The sequence below is a fragment of the Apodemus sylvaticus genome, chromosome 8, assembly GCF_947179515.1.
Source record: "Apodemus sylvaticus chromosome 8, mApoSyl1.1, whole genome shotgun sequence".
NCBI lineage: Eukaryota > Metazoa > Chordata > Mammalia > Rodentia > Muridae > Apodemus > Apodemus sylvaticus.
In genome coordinates, this window is record NC_067479.1 from 78,624,521 (window position 1) to 78,648,787 (window position 24,267).

A 24,267-nucleotide genomic window follows, 5' to 3' on the forward strand; every position below is an offset into this window, starting at 1 on the left:
TATTTAACTGATGACATTTCACTAAGTCATGGAGTCAAAAATGAACTTCCAGGAAGAGTCCCAGGGCCTGGAGGGGAAAGCAGTGGTCCAGTAGACTGGAAAGAAGGCTGACAGAAAACCTGCTGGCAACAGCTAGAAAGCCCCAGCTCTTCTCTGTCCAACAGGCTCATGACTTCTAGCCCCATTCAGCCACGTGGGTCTGTGGTCTTGGTTTCTTCTGTGCAGAGATACCTTGCTCTAGGTTTTGTACCACAGTGACAAATGGCCCCTCCAAGTAATCACTGGACGTGGTGGGCTGACCTTTTGAAGGCTTCCTAGGTAACACGCTCTTGAACCATCTGCTGACCAGTGCCTGAAAAGGGCAGTCACATGTTGTTCATCTTTTGTAGTCCTTTTACAGAAAGGTTTACCATGACTGAAACTCTCCCACACATCTTGATTAACCCTTCACTGGGCTTCAGCCTCATTACTTTCAATTTCTCCAGCCTCTACCTCCAGGCGAGAATGTGGAGAAAAAGGAACACTCCTCCACTGCTGGTGGGGTTGCAAATTGGTACAACCACTCTGGAAATCAGTCTGGCGGTTCCTCAGAAAACTGGGCACCTCACTTCCGAAAGATCCTGCTATAACACTCCTGGGCATATACCCAGAGGATTCCCCAGCATGTAATAATGATATATGCTCCACTATGTTCATAGTAGCCCTATTTATAATAGCCAGAACCTGGAAAGAACCCAGGTATCCCTCAACAGAAGAATGGATGCAAAAAAATGTGGTATATCTACACAATGGAGTACTATTCAGCCATTAGAAACAATGATTTCATGACATTCTTAGGCAAATGGATGGAGCTGGAGAACATCATACTAAGTGAGGTAACCCAGTCTCAAAAGATCAATCATGGTAAGCACTCACTAATAAGTGGATATTAACCTAGAAAACTGGAATACCCAAAATATAATCCACACATCAAATGAGGTACAAGAAGAACGGAGGAGTGGCCCCTTGTTCTAGAAAGACTCAGTGTAGCAGTATAGGGCAAAACCAGAACAGTAAAGCGGGAAGGGGTGGGTGGGAGAACGGGGGGAGGAAAGGGGGCTTATAGGACTTTTGGGGAGTGGGGGGCCAGAAAAGGGGAAATCATTTGAAATATAAATAAAAAATATATCGAATAAAAAAATATAAATAAAAAAAAAAGAATTACTTTCAGAAGTCATCTGTGTTATTGACAGTCATAGCTGAGAGCTATTTCTTTCATCCTCCATCTCTGGGTTTTCTGACAAGGCAGATAGTCCCATTTTGTGAGTGTTTGATTTGCAGTCTTTGCACTTTAAAAGTAAGGCACAGTCAATAGAATGTGAACTTCGAATTCTGTATTTTGTTCTTTGCTGAACCAGGCACACACAGTAGGAAACATTCTGGTGCAAGCCACAGTTCCTGGTCAGTATGTGACCACTCAAGCAAATAACCAATTCTGAAGGGCTAGGGCTGCTAAGCTAGAGCAGAGCGGGTCTGGGGTTCTCAGCAGCCTCTGGGGTTGTCAGAGTATCACCCTCAGAAACATTGGTGTGTGGTGTGCTGGCCTTTGCCTCTCCTGAAATTCTTTTCCTGGACTCTCTCCTGACCTCCGTGAGTCTACTTCTGGCCTTCCTACTGTTCCTGTTTGCAGGCCTCTATTTCTCTCATTCTTTCAGAAGGGGATTCTCCAGGATGCTCATTCCTCTGGACAACTCCATCCCACAGCTTCATGTGCTCCACCTCTGGTCCTGGTCCCCATGCCCTTTATGCTAATGAGGACAACCATGTCTGAGAAGTCCACACTTCTTCCAACAAAATTGCTGGCTTCTCTAACTTGCCCTTTGCTTTTCTGTTGTCTATTGTACTTCATCTACAGTTATGCATTTAACTCTTACTACATATAAATCTGTTATTCCCTAACCACTCAGTTTCTGTCACACCCTTGAGTATCCGTTTTATTTGTTCTGTCTTCAGAAAGACTTGTCTTGGGTCTCCTATCTGGATACTGCTCCTCTTCTCATTCACTCTCTCATCTTGCTTTCTTCATAATACACAGAATGTCAACTTTCTAGCCTTTCTTTACCAGGGCTGGATGAATAGGTCCATTCACGTACTGTAAACCTAGCAGATGAGACCAGGTCCATTTTATCAATTTGATCTGATGGGTATTTATAGCTATATTTTGGATGAGTGGGTGAGCTCATAAGAAGGTTTTCTATTTCTTCCCTTCAAGAGGGTCTTCCACCATGGGTTTGTCAAGCTAGGTGCTAATGCCAGGGACAGCATCATATACTACTTTGGTTCATATTCTAATCAACCAAACATCTGCAGTAAACACTGAGCTGAGAGGAACTGAGAGGGTGGCTCTGCGGGACGAGGTGTCAGGAAAGGAGATGTGCCATGACAATTTTAAATCTGAAAACCCCAAATTGTTCTGATAGTCCAATCTCCACCTCATGGTGTGTTATCATTGATTCTTGATGTCTGGGGCTTACTGTTGTTTCATCGGAAAGTCAGTTGATGCTGCAGATGGAAGAAGCCATCAGGTTGTTTTCCTGCAAACTTTGACTTCTTTCTCAAGAAACCTTTGTCCCGTAGTCTCTTTTCCTATTTCTAAGATTCTGTAACTTCCTCTAGTCTCTGGAACCAGGGGTCTGGTTATCCTAGTTCCATTAAAAAAAGGATTTTCATTACATTAACACTTTGCATGTTGAATTATATAATTTGCCTACATATTTATGCTTCTTTACCTCAAAAGATTGTGGACTAAGGCACAAATTTGATCTTTGCTGCTTTGAGAGGCCAGCACTTGGTTCAACACTGGGTGCACAAGAGAGCTGCATTAGCTACATTTCTGCTGCTGTGAGAAAACATGCTGGCCAGAAACAATTTTAAAAAGTTTATTTTGGGCTCTAGAGTGGGGTAGGCATGGCATGCTTGAAGGAACAGGAAGCTGGTTATGTGGTAGCCCATAGGCCACATATATGACTACGTGGTCCCCAGTTAATGGAATCACTATTTGGGAAGGGTTGGGAAGTGTAGCCTTATTGAAGGAGATCTGTTACTAGAAGGATTTGAAGTTTCAAAAGTCCATGCCATTCCCAGTGCCTGCTTCTCTGTCTCTGTCTCTGTCTCTGTCTCTGTCTCTTTTTATGTATCTCTCTGTCTCTCTCTGTTTCTGTCTGTCTCTATGTGTCTCTCTCTCTTTCTGTGCATCTCTGTCTCTTTGTGTGTATGTGTGTGTGTGTTTGTGTGTGTGTGTTTGTGTGTGTGTATAGCCACACACACACATACACACACACAAAGAGACAGAGAGACTACGGCACAAATTTCTTCTTTGCTGTCTTTAGATGCCAGAGCTTGTGCCTAATATCATGAGGTTGTGTCTCTCAGTTTCTGTTCCAGTGTCATGACTCCCACCTGCTTCCATGCTTCCTACTATGATGATCATGGACTGTACTCTCTGAAACTGTAAGCACAGCTCAAGAAAACTGAATCATATGTAATTTCACTTGGTTATGATATCGTAACACAGCAATAGAAAAGTAAGATATGGCCTGATTGTATTTGCATACAGGAAGCAGAGAGTTGTATAGATTTTGGGGTCTGATTAATTTCAGTGTAGGTTTTTATTTATTTGCAAAGCTTTTATAAAAAAGCTTATAAAATTATTTTCAAAATAAAAAAGGAAGAAGAGACAGATAACTGGAAGTATGAGGAAACTATTAACCCTCAAAGTCCACCCCCAGTGACACACTTCCTCCAGTAAGGCCACACCTCTTAAAGGTTTCATAACCTCCACAAACGACACCACCAACTGGAGCCCAAGTATCCAAATTCATACAAGTATCCAAATGCATAAAGCTATTGGTCACAGTCTCACTCAAACCATTTCAAAAGTCATCAGTAAGGGAAAGCAAGGGAAAGCAGCCTGTTGGCTATAGGTATACATGACAGAGTTGATCCACTTTCTCTCCCAAACTGACTAATAGCTTAGATGGCTGTTCCTCTCTACAGCATGGGGACTAGAGTCGTGGACACTTGGTTAGTCAAAACCAAGGCAGCAAGATCCTGATGAGGAAGGTGGAAGAATCAGAATATGAAGAGGAGACAGCTTCCAGGAAGTTGAAAGATATGAACAGTACCTTTTATTTCATTCCAGGACTGTGGTTGCAATCTTAAGCTTATCTTCCAGACAGTGTGAACATCAGAAGAATTATCTTTGACTCTAGCAAAGAAATGTAAGCTTTCAAGAAGACAGCATGCATAATGACACTGTAAAAGGAAACCTTTATATTACACTCATTGTCGGTGACGGCACATTAGGCATCCTAACACTTGCTTAGCTGCTGTAATTTGCTTCACATGGCTGGCCACAGTACTCCCAGGAGATAATTTACCCCTGTTTGCTTACCAAAAGAACAGAACAAATCCTGTAATATCTTTGCCCTTCGTCTTCAGCCAAGAAATGATCTTCGTGGTAGAGATTTTGATGAAAGCTTTGCAATAGCTATGGGAGACAGGAGATAACAAAAGCCCAACTCAGTGCCCTGCATTCTAGGTAGAAAAATGTTAAAGGAGTTGAAAGGCAGTCTATACTGTCTCCTCTTAAGTCACAAATCTATACTTGACTTCCATAAGCTTTTTGCACTGTGGATGAGAAATACCCTTCTAACAAAGCCTCCCTGACTTCCCTAGAACTGGCTATTTTTTCATGTGACCCTCTCTGCACCCAGCACTCACCCACACATCCACTCTTTCATCCACTTATATATAAGATTTCTGTGCTTGACTTGATTTCTACCTGTTCAAAACTCCATATGTTCTGTGGAATAGGGGTTCCTATTTCTCCACATCTGTCTGCTGTCCTCACTTCCTGTCTGTGCCTCTCATCTCTAACCAGCTCAACTGTGACCCTTTCTGCCAAAAGTGCTCTTTCCAAAATGACAGTAGCTGTTACGCCATTAAAGACTGTCTGTGTGCCATCAATGAGAGAAGAGGCCATTGGTCCTGTGAAGGCGCGATTCCCCAGAATAGGGGAATGCAAGTCAGGAAATTGGGGTGGGGGAGGATGAGCAGTGGAAGGAGGGTTAGGATAGGGGGTTTTCAGAGGGGTAACGAGAAAAGGGGACACCATTTGAAATGTAAATAAAGCAAATATCTAATTTTAAAAAAGGACTGCCTGTGCACGGTCACCTTCTCCTATTCTCTTCTATTGCTTTCTATACTCTGACACAATATACTTCCCTTCCCCCCAACGCTTCCGATGGCTTTTTCATAGGTTTGCTGCTGTCTTAGTTGGGTTATCTGTTGCTGTGATAAACATCATGACCATAAACAACTAAGGAGAAAAAGGCTTGTTTCATCTTACAGCTTCAGTCAGTCGTGAAAGAAGGCAGGGTAGGAACTCAAGACAAGAACCTTGACGCAGGAACCAAAGCAGGGTATGGGGGGCGTGTTGCTTACTGGCTTGCTCTACAGCTTACTCAGCCTGCTTTCTTATACAACTCAGGACCACCTTCCTAGGGGGTGGCACTGCCCACAGTGGGCTGGGCCCTCCCATATCAATCATTAATTTAAAAAAAAAAAAAACGCCTCATAGACTTGTCAATATCATGGAGGCATTTTCTCAATTCTGAGTCCATCTTCATAAAGGACACTAATTTGTGTCACACCAACGTAAAACTAATGAACACAGCCACCAATTTACCTTGTGGCTTCTGCGGTGCCTTAGCCTTGCTCATCTGCATTCATCAGTTAACATTTTCCCCCCGAGAGACCTCATCTACCTATCTACTAATTTACTAGAAATGTCACAGCAAAATGAAAATTCAGGGCATTAACCAGCCAAAATACAGTAAGTGTCACACTGTTCTAAAAGCTAAAAGTCTTGACCTGGAGTAAAGCTATTAGCAGAGTTACTTTCTTCAGAGACCATGGCTCAAAGCCTCTTACTCAGCATCTTAGTTAGTGTTACCATTGCTGTGAAGAGACACCCGACCAAGACAACTCACATTAAGGCAAACATCTAACTAGGGCTGACTTCCAGTTTCAGAGGATCAGTCCATTATCATCATGGCAGAAAACATGGCAGCATCCAGGCGGGCATGGCACTGGAGGAACTAAGAGTTCTACATCTCGTTCTGAAGGCAAACGGGGGAGGACTGGCTCCCACCTGGCTAGGAGGGTCTCCAAGCCCACCCCCACAGTGGCATACTTCCTCCAACAAGGCCACACCTACTCCAACAAGGCCACGCCTACTCCAACAAGGCCATGCCTACTCCAACAAGGCCACACCTCCTAATAAGCCAAGCATATTCAAACCACCACACTTAACCTCTGATGGTTTCTTAGACATTTGGGCATCTTTTGGCTTATGGAAGCACCAGCCATATCTCTTCCTTCTTCTTCAAATGATAACTTCTTCCTCCTCCCAAGTATGGTAATATTTCTTTTTAATAAAGGCATCAGTTGTATGAAATGAGGTCCCATCCTATATCCTCATTTTAATTTGGTTATCTCTTATTGTCTTGGAAGAAAGTCACATTCTCAAGTACCAGGGGTTAGGATTTCTACATGTTTCTGGAAAGAAAAAGAAAGTATTGTTCGACTCCTGGCTGTCCCCATACCTACTGTCTTATGTTTAAATGCTATGACTCTCAACTTGATGTCTTCTTCCCAGATGTATCTCATGAACTCTAATGTTTGCTGTCCTCCAGCCCTCTAGTCATCTTCCTATGGTTGAGTCTCATATTTATTTCTCTAAGATCACATTCAGTATCCTTCCTCAGAGCAGGTCCTTCTAGCTCTGTGCATGGTGTTTTGTCTATTCGACGGTCTTACACAGAAACTAATTGTGGTGTGTGTGTGTGTGTGTGTGTGTGTGTGCCCATGTGAGTGCAGGTTATGTAGGCACAGCACAGGTGTGTAAGTCAGAAGGCAACCTCGGGTGTCAATCTCCACATGCCTTCCAGATTTATCTGAGATAGGATTCTGCTTGGCCTAGTACTTCACCAAGTCAGCTGAGCTTGCTGCTTCCTGAGCTTCCAGGAGCCTGACTTTCTCCACGTCCCCTTGTTTCTTTAAGGTTAGAGACACACTCCATTATACCATGTGGCTTCCAGAAAACCAAACACAGACCTCCACTGTGCAAAGGAAGTACTCTCCCACTAAGCTATATTCTTTCTTTGCTCTGGGAATGGACCTGTCTGCTCACAATGAAGATGTGTTTCCCCACAACAATTAACAATGTAACCAAAATAGTCCCCCACTGCCATTTGAATGGACTTGGCACTGAAATGGAATGGTCAGATTTAAGTTCCCAGAAGACTCATGAGACTCAGCAACATGAGAAATAGACAGAGATGGAGTAATTTTGGAGGGGATGACTTGTGGTGATATATCTGAAGTGGACGCTGGATTCAGAGAGTTGGTTTGAGATCTATTTTGATGAGAAAATGGGGTTTCAGTACATGGGGAAGATTCTTGTGATGGTTAGATTTGTTACTTGACAAAACTCCAAAATCACACTGGAGACATGTTTCTGAATGTGCCTTTGGTAGGTTATCTTGATACATTGTTAATTGCTATGGAAAGACCCATCTTAATTGAAGCAGGGCAAGGTATTCTGGACTATATGACATGAAGAAATCAAGTGAAGTATGCAAGCATACACTCATTGTTGTCTTCCTCTGACCACTGATATAATGTGATCAGCTGCTTCAAGCCCCTAATGACTTGATTTCCCCAGCATGAACTGGAACCTGCAACTGAGAGCCAAAAGAACCTGTTCTACTTAAGTTTTGTCATTGTATTTTATCACAGCAACAGGAGCTAAAACTAAAACAAAGTTTCTATGTGTGTCAGACAGGGACTTGTCAAGTGAATTTGGGTTCAAGAGCTATTTCTGCCTACCCACCTGATATGTGTAGGTGCCTAATGTTGGTTGTTTAGCTTTTCTGGTTGTCCTCTGTGGCAGAACTGCAAGACAGTTCTATTTCTATCATGTCTTAATCCACAGAAGAACTGCCTAAGCAGTTTGGTCTGCCAGCTTCAGTGTGGCCTTCCTCCTCAGGTGACTGACATGTGTGTAAACATTAACTCTTCCCCTAGCAGGTGTGTCTGTCCTTTTTATCCCCCGCTCATGAGAAAGGCATAAATATTTTGTGAACAGATGCATAGACTTCTGGCTTAAAATCCCAGTTCCTAAAGGAGAAGGTATTTGTAGACCATTAGCATTGGCGAAAGACTGTGCTATGAATTAGCTCCCAGAGGCTAGCTTTTCCACCCACTTGGCATTTAGCTCACTTTACAAAAATTGCTTCTGTAATTGGCTTTTCCCCTCCTGGACCATAACAAAACGAGGGCAGTCACCATGCCTTCTTGTTCTTCCCTGCTTTTAGCAGAGAGCTAAGGCACAGATAGACTCACATTAAGCAACAACCAACATCAATGACCAGGTCATCACAGAAACTAGCCAAGAATCACAGTTTCTCTTGAAACTAAGGTTTGGACTAACAATGATCAATGAGGCTGCTTTATTAATGCCTGTCAAATCTGTCAATCAAGAAATTCAACAGGGCTATTTGAAAGGGAATTCATTCCAGAAAAAAAAACTACAGGGGGATTTTTTTAAAATGTTTTATTGATTTCTTTTTGAGCTTCACGTCAAGCACCCAGTCCTGCTCATCTCCCCATTCCCTCATATCCACCCTTCGCCCTTGCAAACCCTCCCCTAATAATAAAACAAATGAACAACACCATAGCATAGAAAACATCCCATCATGTAAGCTATAGCGTGTTACAGTATGTCTCACAGTATACCCCTCTCTCCATTCATCTTCACTTGTAATTTTCACTGTAAAGAGTCATTGCTCTGGTTCAAGATCTCTGGCCTCTGTGACCCCATCAATATTGAATCCTCGTGGGGACTACTCCCAGTTATTCCATTGCTGTCCTGTGTCATGGAGATCCTGCAGCTTTGGATCAGCAGGACTAGCCCTTTCAGGCTTCCCAACCATTCATAGATGATAGAGATTTGGAGGTGAGCCATCTCAGAGACCTAGATCTGGGCCAGAGCTGATCAGCCCCCCCCCCCCAGCTCACCCTTATCCCTACCTCCAGAGTGAGTTTCCCAGCACTGCACTGACTAAGTCACCCAATGTGGCCATCAGCAGGAGGCAAGTTCAGCTCTCCTGCTCTCATGTCCTCAGGGCTGGCTAGCCTCCACCCACACCTCCAGAGCCAGCTCCACTGTGCTGCCCAGGCAAGGCACGATGCCTACTCTATCAAGTGCTGTGGCTCCTGGAGGGAGGGAAGGGTAGACCAGCTTTCTTACTCTCACACCATCAGGGCTGTCTCACCTGTGACTTTGCCGTTGGGTACAGCACCACAGTGTTGCCCATGCAACGTGCAGAGCCCACTCTCCTGAGTGCTGCAGTCTTCAAGAGACATGAACAGCTCACCCTCTCTTATGACCACAGGGCCAGCTCACCTGACTCTGGCAGGTGCAGGGGAGAATTAGTAAGTGGAGATTTCCTAGAACCAATATCTAAGTGTTTCCCCAGATTGGTAGGCAATGGTGACATTGCATGAGGGTGGTAGTAGGGCATATAAGAATTGCAGGTCCCTGCCAGAGCCCTACAAATACAGAGGCAGAAACTAGCAACCAACTATTGGACTGGGCTTGGGGTCCTAAACGGAGGATCTGGAGGGTGGTCTGGAGGAGCTGAAGGGGTTTACAGCCCCATGGGAAGGACAATGACTTCAGACATCCAGACACCCCAAGACTCCCAGGGACTGAACCATCAACCAAGGGGTACACATGGTTCCAGCCAAAAATGTGGCACAGGAATGCCTTGTTGGGCATCAGTGGGAGGAGTAGTCTTTGGTCAGGTAAAGGCTCAATAGAGGCCCCAGCAAAGGGAAAAGGACGGGGTGGCAGGAGGTGGGAATGTGTCAGGTAGAGGGGCATATACATGGAGGCAGGGGGTGGGAGGAGGGGTAAAGAATCTTTGGGGATGGGGGCTTTTGGGAGGAGGGAAATTAGGAAAGGTTTTACCATTGGCAATGTAAATGAAGAAGATACTCAATAAAAAAAATTGAGAAAAAAAAGAATTGCAGGTCCCTTAACATATAGCCTTGTGTATGTGAGCAACCTTATTTAAGTTAAAAGAAAATCAAGACTTCAGCAGAGGGGAATCAAAGGCCCAGTCACAATAGAAGAAAGTCAGTGTTTCACCTAAGCCAGTGTGTCACCTATTGTACAGCAAGCAGGTGATTCACAGAAACAAAGCTAACTTGTGAGAATCCAGACCTAACCTATGTTGGAAGCTCCTTTGAACTTCCATTCTGTCCAAACCTGTCTTTTTTTTATCAATGGCTAGGACCTAAGACCCAGGTAGAAAAGGGTCTCATCATTTTTCCAACAAGATCATCAGCTTCTCGTGTTTAGAAGTCGCTTTAATAAAACTGATTTACTGAGGTGGAAACTATACTAGAGAAGATGTGCTGTTTGACAAAGTGTTAATGTTTGCCTTAGGTGTTAGATAATCACTATCCCCATCTGTAAAATGGAGATAGTAAAATCCATCCTGCAGAATTCTTGAAAGGCCTAGAGATCATGTATGAGAAGCCTCTTGGTACATAGTAGGTGTTAATTATGTGCTAGACGTTTATGTTTGGTCATAAAAATCAGTTTCAGTGCTAAGTGGTATTAAAGTCAACTGTAGATACACAGGATGCTTAATATTCTAGAAAGAATAAATGAGCATAGCTTTAGGGATGATGTGTTTATAGAAAAACTATTCTATTGGTTTTCCTTTCACCTACAGATTTTAAGCAAATAAAATATAATTAAAAATTAGTTAAAAATTTTAAAAGTATCTTTTTAGTGTGTAAGTACACAAATCTTTTAAATACATACCTTGAAAACCTAGTTTTTCAGTCACTTAACAATTTGAATAAAACAATAACAGGTCTTTTAAAAACCACAAAGTTCTTAAATGAGGCTGGAGAGATGGTTCAGAGGTTGAGATGGCTGTTTTTCCAGAGGACTCTTGTTCAACTCCAAATACACACATGGCACCTCACAACTGTCTCTAACTCCATTTCCAGAGGGTCCAGCATCCACACACAGATGTACATGTAAGCAAAACACCAGTGCACAAAAAATAAAATGAAAAGGAGTCATCAAAAAAAGTTTTTACTTTTTAAATCATAAAATATGTAAGACCTACAAAATTTACAAAGATATAAATAGCAGATGTTTTAACAAGTTATTGATTTATGTAAATGAATAATCAATAAATATAGGATGTTGAAAACATAATAATACAATGAATAAAAATCACCACCTATAAGAAATGAAGAGCACATGACAAGCATAAAGGCTAGTGCTGGGGATGAAATGTTTTGGTTTCTTACAGAACACAGTACTGGGAATGTGATTTATAGGTAAAGCATTGGCTTGCCATGACCAAGATCCTAATTTGAGTGCCAGAACCACAAGCATAATTACTAAACAGAGAGAGAAAGGAAGAAAGGAAGAAAGGAAGAAAGGAAGAAAGGAAGAAAGAGAAGAAAGAAAGAAAGAAAGAAAGAAAGAAAGAAAGAAAGAAAGAAAGAAAGAAAGAAAGAAAGAAAGAAAGAAAGAAAGGAAGGAAGGAAGGAAGGAAGGAAGGAAGGAAGGAAGAAAGAAAGAAAGAAAGAAAGAAAGAAAGAAAGAAAGAAAGAAAGAAAGAAAGAAAGAAAGAAAGAAAGAAAAGATAAAAATGGAAAGTTGTAGTACTATCTATGCATGGACCACCTACTGAGATAACTCTTTTCAATAATCTTAATACTATGTGTTTACCTAAGGGCAAGGGAACCCTTAGGCAAACACCAGGAAACTTTTATAAATGTCAACCAATACTGATGACAATAATCCTACTACAGTAGAATATTTCTTGTCTATGAAATTCAACACAAATTATTTTTTAAGATTTAGGTGTTTTTTTTTAAGATTTATTTATTTATTACATGTAAGTACATTGTAGCTGTCTTCAGACACTCGAGAAGAGGGAATCAGATCTTGTTATGGATGGTTGTGAGCCACCATGTGGTTGCTGGGATTTGAACTCACGATCTTCAGAACAGTCAGTGCTCTTAACCGCTGAGCTATCTCTCCAGCCCCTTAAGATTTAGTTTTTCTTCACCAACCCTAAATCCGACAGACGGCTAATATCTAATATATACAAAGAACTCAAGAAGGTAGAACCAAGAGAACCAAATAACCCCATTAAAAAGTGGGGTACAGAGCTAAACAAAGAATTTTCAGATGAAGAACTTTAGAGGGCTGAGAAGCACCTTAAGAAATTTTCAACATCATTAATCATTTGGGAAATGCAAATCAAAACAACCCTGAGATTTCACCTCACACCAGTCAGAATGGCTAAGGTCAAAAACTCAGGAGACAGCAAGTGTTGGCAAGGATGTGGAGAAAGAGGAACACTCCTCCACTGCTGGTGGGATTGGAAGATGGTGCAACCACTTTGGAAATCAGTCTGGCAGTTCCTCAGAAATCTGGGCATGACACTTCTAGAGGACCCTCCACTCTTGGGCATATACCCAGAGGATTCCCCAGCATGCAATAAGAACACATCCTCCACTATGTTCATAGCAGCCCTATTTGTAGTAGCCAGAAGCTAGAAAGAACCCAGGTGTCCCTCAACGGAAGAATGGATACAAAAAATGTGGTAATTTACACAGTGGAGCCATTAGAAACAATGAATTCATGAAATTCTTAGACAAATGGATGGAGCTGGAGAACATCATCCTAAGTGAGGTAACCCAGTCTCAAAAGATCAATCATGGTATGCACTCATTGATAAGTGGATATTAGCCTAGAAACTTGGAATACCCAAGACATAATCCACATATTAAATGATGTCCAAGAAGAACGGAGGAGGGGCCCCTGGTTCTGGAAAGACTCAGTGTAGCAGTGTAGGGCAATACCAGAACAAGGAAGTGGGAAGGGGTAGATGAGGTAATGGGGCTGGGGGGGGGGGGCAGGGGGCCGGGGGTGGAGAAGAGGGCTTATGGAACTTTCGGGGAGTGGGGAGCCAGGAAAGGGGAAATCATTTGAAATGTAAATAAAGAATATACCGAATTTTAAAAAAAGATTTAGTTTTAATTATGTGTATATGTGTGCTGCAATGTGTGTGTAGATATGTGTGCCGGTGCCTGCAGAGGTCAGAAGAGAGCACTGAATTTCCTGGAGCTGCCCAACCAAGGTGCTGGGAACCAAATGTGCTTCTTCTCCAAAGACACTGTGCATTTTTAAGCAACTCATTAGCACACAAATGAGTTGTTTAATGAAATATAGCTTTCTACCTAGCCTGCTAATTGTTATATGTTACTGTAAGAAATGTTCAGATAATTATGACTGCCAACAAAGAAAAAAGTGTGGAATTCTATTTCTGTTTTCAGTGTTTCTTTGTTGACTCTAACATCGTCATGAAGAGTATCACAGCTCTGCCACCATCAAAAGTATTTGAAAATCTCAAAGTTGGTGTCAGTTAACACATTTTTTGAAACAGACGAATCATCCACCAAAGAATCTAATGTTCTGGGTAGATAATGAACACTCAAGAGGATGTGAAGGGATGTGAGGGAAAGAGATTGGTGCTCTCTGGCACCAGATCTGCACATGAGCAATAGCTAATCATCTAGGGACAGCTAAGACGAGGTTGACAGATCAACTCAGAGGGTATTTTGTGAGGTCATAGGCTTCACTGGCTTTTGTGCCCATGGGAGATAAAGGCAGGTGGTAGCACCCTTGGTTTAAGCGGTAACTGCAGATTTGGTCTGTTATCTTCAGCGTCACTTTTGCTCACACAGAAACTGCCCTCGCACCTGGCCTTTCACTTTTCCTAGTGATTCTTAACCACCTTGGCTTTTCCATTATCTACAACTACCACCCCTTCCTTTGAACACGTTCAGCAATTCCCTCGCTCGGTCAGTAGCTGAGATTCTTTCCTAACTTTTGGCTTTGAACTCTTTAGAGTAGATCCTTATGGAACCCTTTGCCTAGCACTCCTTGGTCTTTTCTGAGCTCTTGTTACAATATTTCCACTGCTAGCTATGGAGTTAGATGAGAAGTTAGTATAATACACACAGCTTCTTCAAGATTTTTTTTTAACTCTGAGCAGCTACGTTTCTCTCTTAAGCCTAAAGCTGTAAGAAAGAAAACCTGGAATCCTGCCATTTCTGCACACATGACAAGCCTCAGCTAAATGAGAGGAAATGAAGAAGGAAACCACAGGAAAGCTAACACTATGAAGAGATGGTACCATAGCTGTTCCAGATGTTCCTGAGTCAGGGACATCTCAGCTATTCTGTCCCTTGATTGATAAACTCCCGAAAACTCCCCCCTTTCCTAATTTAGAAGAGATTCTAATGCATGAAGCTAATGTTCTAAAAGTATCTACTCATTGTTAGTCACCATCACCTGTACTTACTGAGTACTTCCTGTGAGCCACGTAATACAAACAGAAGAGGAAACAAAAGGGTGGAGATTCACATGGCCACCTTGGGCTCAGTATCTACACTTGGATATCACTGATCTAGATTCCTGTCACGTCTTCCTGGATTTAGACAGCCTGAGTGTTTAACTATTATATGCTGTTTTGGTTCCAGTTGGGAAGAAATTCATTTTCACGGAACAGGCAAAGGCAGAAAACCAGGATGCCCATGTTCTTTTGTGCTCTTATCTCAAACTCTTAGAGCTGATCATTTACTATCAGGCCCTATGGTACTCAATTCATGTATCCCTGTGGTCAGTTTCTTCTAACTAGGTAGATCGCTCCTCAGCTTAAGATGGTCTGGTAAAACATTGTTCATTCTCCAGGGCCTCTTTTGCTATAACCATACAGCCTCCCTGTTCCAGGGGTCACTCCCCTCTAACCCACAGTTCACATAAAGCTAGCATTAACTGATTCTGTGTCTAACATTAGTACTGAGTTGAGAGCCCCATGCAGGCATGGATAATGTATCCTCAGTTGTCTGACTTTGCCCCTGACACAAACCTACTTAATAATATGTACTTAACTGTCTTGTGAGCCCCCATTGAATTTGAGGGCATGCAGAGCCCCATCACTAAAGAAAAAATATTCTCTTGCCTGGATAGATACTTAAAACATGGTCCATGATGACTCCACTCATATGGCTCATGTCTTAAAGAGAGAGTAGAGAAATGACCTGACCCTACTCTGAGAGACTCGCTGCCTAGCACTCTTAACATAGCTTATTCTCAGAGCCTATAAGAGTGAATATTATACATGCATTTGCAAACCCTGCTTCCACCCAGGCACTTAGTGGCTTAGAAAGTAGATGCGATTTATTTATGATGTTTTGTTGCATCTCAAGTGGTATTCTAAATATTGAATTTTTGTCTGGTTGGTTTTATATTACATGATTGTTATAAGGCAGTGTAGGACAAGATATTATCTTTTTTTTTTTTTTTTTGAGACAGGGTTTCTCTGTGTAGCCCTGGCTGTCCTGGAACTCACTTTTGTAGATCAGGCTGGCCTCGAACTCAGAAATCTGCCTGCCTCTGCCTCCCAAGTTCTGGGATTAAAAGTGTGTGCCACCACCGCCTGGCAGTATCTTTAGTTCTAACATTGGTGATGACTGTTTCATCGCTCAAGCTCCTATTATGCCCTTAGACCTGGTCATAAAGCTTCAGGTTCACTTTTTTTTAGAATTAATGACTAAAATGTCTGTAGAAGATGAACTGCCATCAAGTCTCTTCCACAAAGCAGGTACTGGGAGACAGATGGTGATTGGCTATGCAGCGTAAGGAATGGAGACACAGATGCCAGGATCTAATGTTTCCAAGGAAAACAAGAAAGAAAGAGAAATCATTTGTGTGGGTTACAAACCTATTGCTTGCAGGCCTAGGAGGGGAGGGACAGCTGAGTTGTGGAGCCTGTGTTAACATGCTTTGAGTTTAATGCCTTGTACCACAAACTAACAAAATCCCTAATTATTATATGTTTCCAATTTTAAGCAATCATGGCCTCAACTCCATCTTACCTTGCAGCCCAGTGTATCCCTAAACTCCCTCCTTCCCACTGAAAATGCTGGAAAGGCACAAAAGGAAACCTAATATTAATCTAAAAGATGAGGAGAAGGCACACCCCATGGAACCACATAGTATAAAAAAGATGATTTTGAAAGACCCTCAGAGTATCTGTGAATCAACCCTTTTGGAAAAGCTTCAGTCATTAAGAGCATGTGAATCTCTGTCTCTTATCACCAAATTTACACTGTTCAGTTAGAAACATCTCTGCACAATGTTCATTGAACATTTTAGATATGAAAACAAGGCCCTGAGAATTCTTATCACATGACATTGATTTAAGAAGAGATATCAGTGTGTGACCCTGTGGACTCTTGAGTATCTCTATATTTTAAATTCATTGTTAAAGAATACACTTTAGTCAGGCCAACTTGAGACACACAGTAATAGATGACGCAGCTAACTGAATCTTCAGATATCTCTGTTTATTATTCAGGATTAAAAAAGAAAAAGAAAATGGAAAGAACACAAGATGAAATCATTGGAAATGGCTGAATAACAAAGCAAACAATGAGTTAAGGCTGCACTTACACTCTTCTAGTTAATACTTGTTAGCTCTTGAGAGCTGAGGAATGCAAGCTTCCCTTTTCCTTGACACAGCTACCTCTCAGCTGCAAGACTGATGACTTGCACAATTGTCAACCTAATGTATACCATGATAAATCCAAAGCCAAATTATACAAAGATTCCATTGATAGTTAGAGATTCCAGTTTTCATTAGATATTTTCTGCCATCTTAGAAGAAACACAACAAGACATGGCTACTGTAGCACAAAAACAAAGATGTTTTGCTTCCCACTGGTGATAAGAAAACCTGTGCCTTACCATGAAGAGCAAACACAAAGGTCCAAAGAGTAATGAGAGCTGTACATCCATCTTGGTACATACATGTCTACACTGATTCTGGTATTCTATATCTAGTCACTTTGTCAGATCCTTATTATAAGGAACAAGTACTGTTTAAGGCTATTCTGTGCACAGAACATCTTACCCAAATTTTAAAAACCATATAAACTGTAGGGCACATATATATAGGTATGACTAGGGTTCCATACACATACACATATATTCTTAACATGTGTATACATTATTTTCACACTCTAACAAATGGGGGCTCAAAGTGATAGGAAGCCAGTAACAATGAACTCATTCACAATGAAACACTGGTTTCTCAACACCATTCTTGAAGGAAATAAGGATCCTTTCTAAGAGAGGGACAGAAAAGTAAAAAACAAGCCCAGAAAGAGAATCTTGTGGCACTAAAGGTTTTTTAACGTGCTTAAAAATACAATGTAATTAGAGCATGTCAGTAAGACTTGGAAGCCCATCTTGAGTGATTTGAGTTGAAATAAACAATGTACATTTGATTATGACTCTACATATGAAATAAATGTGTATCAGTCCATATCACTATAAATTGTTGAATAGATAAATAGGAGAAGGAAAAGAGGAAAATTTTATTTGTAAAAGACTATCAAATAGTCGAGGTAGAACATTCTAAAAAGTGGCTTAAACCCTCTGTCTTTCATCCCTTAGTGTGACAGGATTTACTCCCTACCTGTAAAACCAAGGACAAGAAGGGAAATCAAGAAGCCTGATTAATTGAGGTTGGAGAGATGGTTCAGCAGTTGAGAGTATTGGTTTTTTCCCCAGAGGACTTGGGTTCAATTCTCAGTACCCACACAGTAGCTCACAGTCATATCCCCTCAAATTCCATGGGTTCCAATACCTTCTTCCTACCTCTGCAGGCACTAGGCATGTATGTGGTTCACAAACATGCATGCATTCATCCAAAGTACCCAAACACATTAAATAAATAAAGTTTTAAAAGAAATGTTTTCTGTTTTAAAACAATAAAGAAACATAATAAAACCTACCTCAGTCGTGTGTCCATGGTCAGCATTATCACAGATGTCATACTGGTAGCACACATTCATGTCCTACTGGTAGCATCCATACATGCCGTAGCAGTAGCATATATGTCCAAAAAGGTACTCCATCCCTCCATTGTATCCCATACCCACATCCCCAACATTATCATGTGGAAAACAGGACAAATCTCACTTGAGGAAAATTCTACAAAACTATCATCGTTCTTCAAAAATTTAAAAAGTATTTAAAACTAGGGAAATGAGATACCATAGCAGACCACAGAAGGCTAAAAGGATATGGTGACTGGATGTAACACAGCATCCTAGATGGAGTGCTAGAATAGGAACATTAGTGATAAAATTGAGTAGTGTTCAAATGAAAACCAGTGTCTGGTCAATAGTAATGCACTGATATCTGTCTCATGATGTTGCTAATGGTACCATTTAAGACCACTGAGAATCGAGGGTTCGGATGCAGTTATTGTTGGGATGGGCCCCTTTGAGCTCCTACACAACTGTGCTGATCACGGGCCCATGAAGCCCATCCTGTGCTGGGAATATAAAAAACACTAATCAGAAAAGGAGTGGGCTGCTGTGGGGCTGAGTACTTGTCTACCTCATTAGATAAAGACTACAGATGAAATTGGACTTTAGCTGTGAAACTGGTAGAAAAACATGAAGTGAGCTTTGATAGGAGATGCTGTTGGCGCCCTTGCCACTTAAGGAAGGAAAGGAATGAAAGCAGATGTAGCACAATGTTTTCCTTTCCTTAAATAAACTGTTTGGCTGGGTCAACAGTTTCAATGCAAAATGCAAGTTTCTCCCCAACATCATCTTCTAATAGTCAACATTAGTTAACAAATCTATCAAAAAGGCTCTTAGAGACTAGGAGCCTGCCTATGTGCATTTTCTTTATGGGGGTGTTTTTACAGCTTAGAAATGAGTTCTTTGAGACTGACTTGGTCACGTACTTGACTGTCAAGAAACATGAAGTCACTTCTGATTTTGCTGCTCAGAAATTCTCAAACTGCTGTGCACTCTGTCTCTCCAGGTACCTCCAGATCATCAGTTACTCGATGCAAACCAGGACCCAACTGCCCCAGTTCCCACAGCAGCATCAGTAGGCAACTGTCCCCTCTGTCTGTCACAGAAGATTCTTCTGCTCCTATTCTTGAACTTCAGAGTCGAGGATCATCTGGAGTTTGTGGTCGAAGAGTCGAGAGACAGAGCAGATCAGGTATGTGGGTAACCTTCTCTTCAGTAGCAGTGCATCTTAGCCTTCTAAACAGCCAGGGAAGACATTTCTTTGGGCATAAAAGGCAGAAATCTTTTGGGGACTCTTAAGAGTGGGTGTACTAGTGACTGATCAGATGGGAAGAGAAAGGACAGGCAAAGGGAGATGCTATCTATTAGGGATAGACTGTCATAGAAAGCCAAACTCCAAGATCTATCATGGAAAAACTTACAGCATGGTCATCTCTGACTCTGTTATCATCTTTGATGAAATTTATAAGGTAGTTCATTTTCTCATCTTCCAGGGCCAACTCCCAGCATCTTTCCACTCAGTTCTGGGATTCAGGGATAACATTCTGTGTCCAGTCTAAAGAAAATGAAAACTCATCACCAATCATACTGTGCTTTTGCTCTTGTCAGGACTACTAGTCTCTGGCACCAGTCCAGTCTCCCCAAGTTCCTAGGTGGCATTTAACTGATCAACATTTTTCTCATCATGTGAAACCTTCAGCCTTTGCTCACATCCACCTGACCACTCTCCAGCTCTTGAGTTACTGGTTGTTAGATGGATCTCAGTCATGTCCATAAGCTTCCCAGCAAAGTCTAACTTTCTAGATGCAGCTGGATTCATCAGGTGCTGCTAAAGACTAGGAGTTTTTAGTCTTGGTTACCTTTTCCCTGTCTCAAAGAGTGCTCTAAAGCCTGAAATTCATTCATATTCATTTTGATCTTCTCATCAAACAACTATACCAAAAAGAAAAACTGGGCACTAAATAGCACTTCTCTCTCCATAGAAGAGATTTTGTTCACCTGTTTCCAACATTGCTGGATCTTCCCTGGCTAGTGTGTCGCCCTCCTTATCTGATGTCAGATACTTTAGTTGGATTCTTGCACACTCAGCCCCTCTGTACCTCCTCTGCCTGCATTCCCAAAGCCACTTCTACCTGACCCTTCAGCCTGGCTGGTAACATGCCAAAACCTCTTTCAAGCAACAGCAAGATAGGCCATTCAAAATAACTGACTAGTTAAAGAAAACAAAGAATGTTTTAAAAAAAAAAAACTGTTCTTAATGGACAAAAATGAGTTTGTGAAACTATGGGGATGGTGATTAGTAAAAATGAGGCAGGAAAATGGATAAAACGCCTCTTCTAGAGTACGGTTGACTTATGAATAGATTCTTTTATATGAGTAAAGCCTAGACTGAATGTGTGCTCGCAGCAGAGGCACCTGGAGGCATACTCCATGGCAGACCCTTTTACCCAAGCCTCGGGTCTTTTTGTCTGTAGGTCTGTTTCTTTTCTGGCCTCCTGGCACAATAGACTCTCTTTCTAAAATTTTTATTTATCTTCCTTTTCCTTCTCTCTGCGTCAATCACAGGACATCCATAGAACCATTATCAAGAGCAGTTAATACCTGCTCATTGTCAAGGGAGCTAGCTAAGTCCTGCTTCCTGCCTCATTTCAGTGTCTCTGCATCAGGGAGCTTTCTCCTGGCCACACATTTGTTTCTCTTCTCTATGCAACCTTGTCTCTGTACAAACTGGCTCTTGTCATCTTGTGTCATGTCTGTTTTACCAGATTGTAACTCAAGTTCTTCACCTTGAATCCCTGAGACCCAAGGAAAGAGCCAGATCTGAGAGTCTACAAAGAGTTTATTGAATAAGTAAATCAGAAAATGGCAGTTTTCTCCGGCTGTTGCTCAAGAGCCCAAGAATTTAGTACTGCTTCTAAGACTCAGAAGTTCCGTAGTGAGTGCTGCGTTCACATCTATATTCCAAAGGAAGGAATTCATTTTCAAAGATCATTTTTGAAAGCCTTAGCCCAGTAAAAAGCTGTACTCCCGGGGGTACGGGAAGAAGTAGGGCTTTGTAGTGGGAGCATGTTCAGGCAGGTTCTGGAAAGGCTGAGTGAGAAAAGTCCCACTGTCACTACTTCCACTCCAAGTATAGACCTTGAGCCTCAACTAAGTTCCTAGAAACAGAAGGAAATCTTGCAGAGAGTTCTCTGTCCCTGCAGGATGCTGCCATGTAGGATCTCAGCTAGGAGCCTGTCCTCCTTTTTCATCCCTGAGAGGTACATGAATTCATTTCTAACTTATTCTATCACAAGGAAAAGCAGTGATGGCTTTCAACTCCAGAGAGTTTTGACTATCTTAATGTGAAAACTGCAACTAGATTTTCTTAGGGAAAGTTAAAATTCAAACAAAGCCTACTATGTCTCCTGAAACACATTGAACAATAATTTGTTACAAGTTGGGAAATGACTTTGTATATTTGCTGTGTTCTTGGGACACACTGCTTCCAGTTTAAGAGTCATCTGATACCATTTTAAAAGATATCCGTAGAATGCAAAAGCAATATTTACTTCTGGTGACTTTTCATGTTGGTGGATACAGGGCTACTTTGGTTCATTTGAGCTCATTCCCTCAACATAGGCTGAAAGAGTAGCTTTATCTATTGGAGAGTTTCTGTCATAATGACGGAGAGGAAGAGGAAGAGATCTGGTAGAGCCTTGGATGCCCCCTTAGAGCTTCTGCTAAGAGGTGAAGCAAACAACAAATCCATTTCCGTGGGTTAGTTGAGGTCTTTAGAAGCTGAGGTATAGACTATTATTAAAGGCAAAGTATGCCTACAGTGTAAGAGTCACTACATGCACACACATCTTTACCTACTGGATGGGGTCCAGATCCACACTGGAAGCTGCAAAACAAAGTCCATAGAAAGAATGAGTTGGGGGCGGGGTGCTAGAAGTGGCTCAGCAGTTAAGAGCACTGGCCGCTCCTACAGAAGACCTGGATTCAATTCCTAGCATCCACATGGTGGCTTGCAACTCTCTGTGACTCCAGTTCTAGGGGATTAGACACCCTCTTCTAACCTTCACGAGCACTGCACACACATGGTGCACAGACTTCATACTTACAAAATATAGCACTTCAAACACTTCATACTTACAAAATAAAAATAAGCAAAATCTCAAAAAATGTAAAATAAAAAGGATAAGCTAAGGGAAATCATTGTTCTCTTCTGGTGCTGGCAAAAAAAAAAAAAACAAAAAACAAAAAAAGGACAAACTCTGGCATGCTAATCAGACTTGTAGTTACATGCATCTTCTTAAAGGAGCTGACACATCTGATTGCTCCTCCACATCTGTATTCCTCTCCCACTTTCAGGGGATGATGGGACACAGACTCATCCTGAGAGCAGCAGCCAAGAAAATGGACTCAAGGCTCGCTGCCTGTCCTGCACGTCCGTGGTTCTGAAGACCATCTGGGGACTCTTGATCATCTTGTCAGTGTCATCATCTTGGGTTGGAACCACACAAATTGTAAAAATCACTTACAAGAATTTTTACTGTCCCTTTTTCATGACATGGTTTTCAACAAACTGGAATATTATGTTTTTCCCAGTCTATTATTCCGGCCATCTAGCCACGGCTCAAGAAAAGCAGTCACCAATGAAAAAGTTCAGGTAGGTTCCACGTTCAATGATTTATAGAAGATGTTTCAAAACATGTTTTATGCAAATGTGCAAATTCTCACCTCTTTGGGATATAAATTGAGTTTGCTGTGGAAATAAAGAAGTGAGAGCTATTGTTGGTGGTGAATTATGTCCCTTACCTTAGGTTGTCACCATCATCACGGTAAGAAACACCTTTTCAGGTTATGTCAGTATCCCCATCTTAACACAAAATTGAAACAAATTCCAAAAGGCTGAAATTCTGGCCTGCAGTTAGTGGTGCATAATAAAACCTTGATTTATATTCAGATTCTTTTTTATTTGTCTCTGAAGGTCATGTGTTCAAACTGTCCTAAACTCTGGAGGGGGGAAAAACCTATATTAATAAAATTAATTGCTGTTACACAAACATTTGCTTAATTTTTCCAGCACTCTAACGCCTTAATAGATGAAATTGTCTTGCTTATTGAGATGGGGAACTGAGCACGGAGCAACCTGAAGAGATGCAAATTTCTGTTGTGGGACACTTGGGCCTTTGTGTTATTTGGTAAATATGTATAGTGGTGGTTAGTCTACTTGTCTAACGGTTCTGGTATTTGTTCAATACTAAGCCAGGTCTCCTCTGGGAGTGCTCAGTAACCTGACAGAGCTAACGTCAGTCTCTGTACAGCACTCTTAGAAGGCAAAAGCAATGTTTAGGTCATGCTTATTTTGTTTGGTTGGTTTTTGTCTTTGGTTGGTTGTTTGTTTTGTGGGGGGGGAGGCGGGGGGTATGTGTAGACTACAGCAGGTAAAGTGTTTACCTTGCAAACAGGAGGATCTGAGTTCTTTCCCAGAACAAAAAACAAAAGGGATAAAAATCTAAGCATGGTTGAGCATGTTTGTTATCCAAGCACTGGGGAAATGAATATAAGAGGAACCCTGGAGCTCAGAGGCCAGCAAACCTAACCCCTGGTGATCTCCAGGCCAATGAAAGACCTTGTTCCAAAACAGAAGGTGGATGGTGACTGGGGAATGACAGCCAAAAATGTCTTCTTGCCTCTCCATACATTCACACACACGCGCGCGCGCACACACACACACACACACACACACACACACACACACACACGTGCACACAGTTCTAGAAAGGGAAAATTCAGACCTGAAGAACAACCTCTGCAACTACAATGCTCATTCCGGTGTTCTTGGGAGATCATAGCTCCTGGTCTTCACCAGAGTGACAACGAATGTGTCACAAAGGAACTCAAATAAGCCTTCTTTATTCCCCTGTGCTCAACGAAAAAGAAATGACTATTATGATTGGTACATTCTGAGATTAGATTTTAAAACACTTCCATTTCTTGTCACCTCCCTGGGAGTATGAGGGAATGGTGAAATCACACTGTGAGCTAGTTCTCTCTATGTGGCCATCAGTGTTTAATTTAAAGAAACAAGAAGACTGCTGGAGAGGTGGGCCAGTGGTTAACAGTGCTTGTTGCTCTTGAAGAGGACCTGGGCTTGGTTCCTAGAACTCCGCATGGTAGCTTTCAGACATCCATAACTTCACTTGCAGAGGATCTGATGCCTTT

The 24,267-nt window shown here is 41.8% G+C and overlaps 1 protein-coding gene across 1 annotated transcript in view; it reads left to right on the forward strand.

Moving 5' to 3' along the window:
* Slc35f4 (solute carrier family 35 member F4) overlaps positions 1 to 24,267 on the forward strand; it is a 263,071-nt gene that overhangs the window by 217,900 nt on the left and 20,904 nt on the right. The window contains 2 exon segments of the mRNA XM_052191634.1: positions 19,061 to 19,246; positions 22,411 to 22,708. Of these exon segments, the coding sequence (XP_052047594.1) occupies positions 19,061 to 19,246; positions 22,411 to 22,708 (484 nt within the window).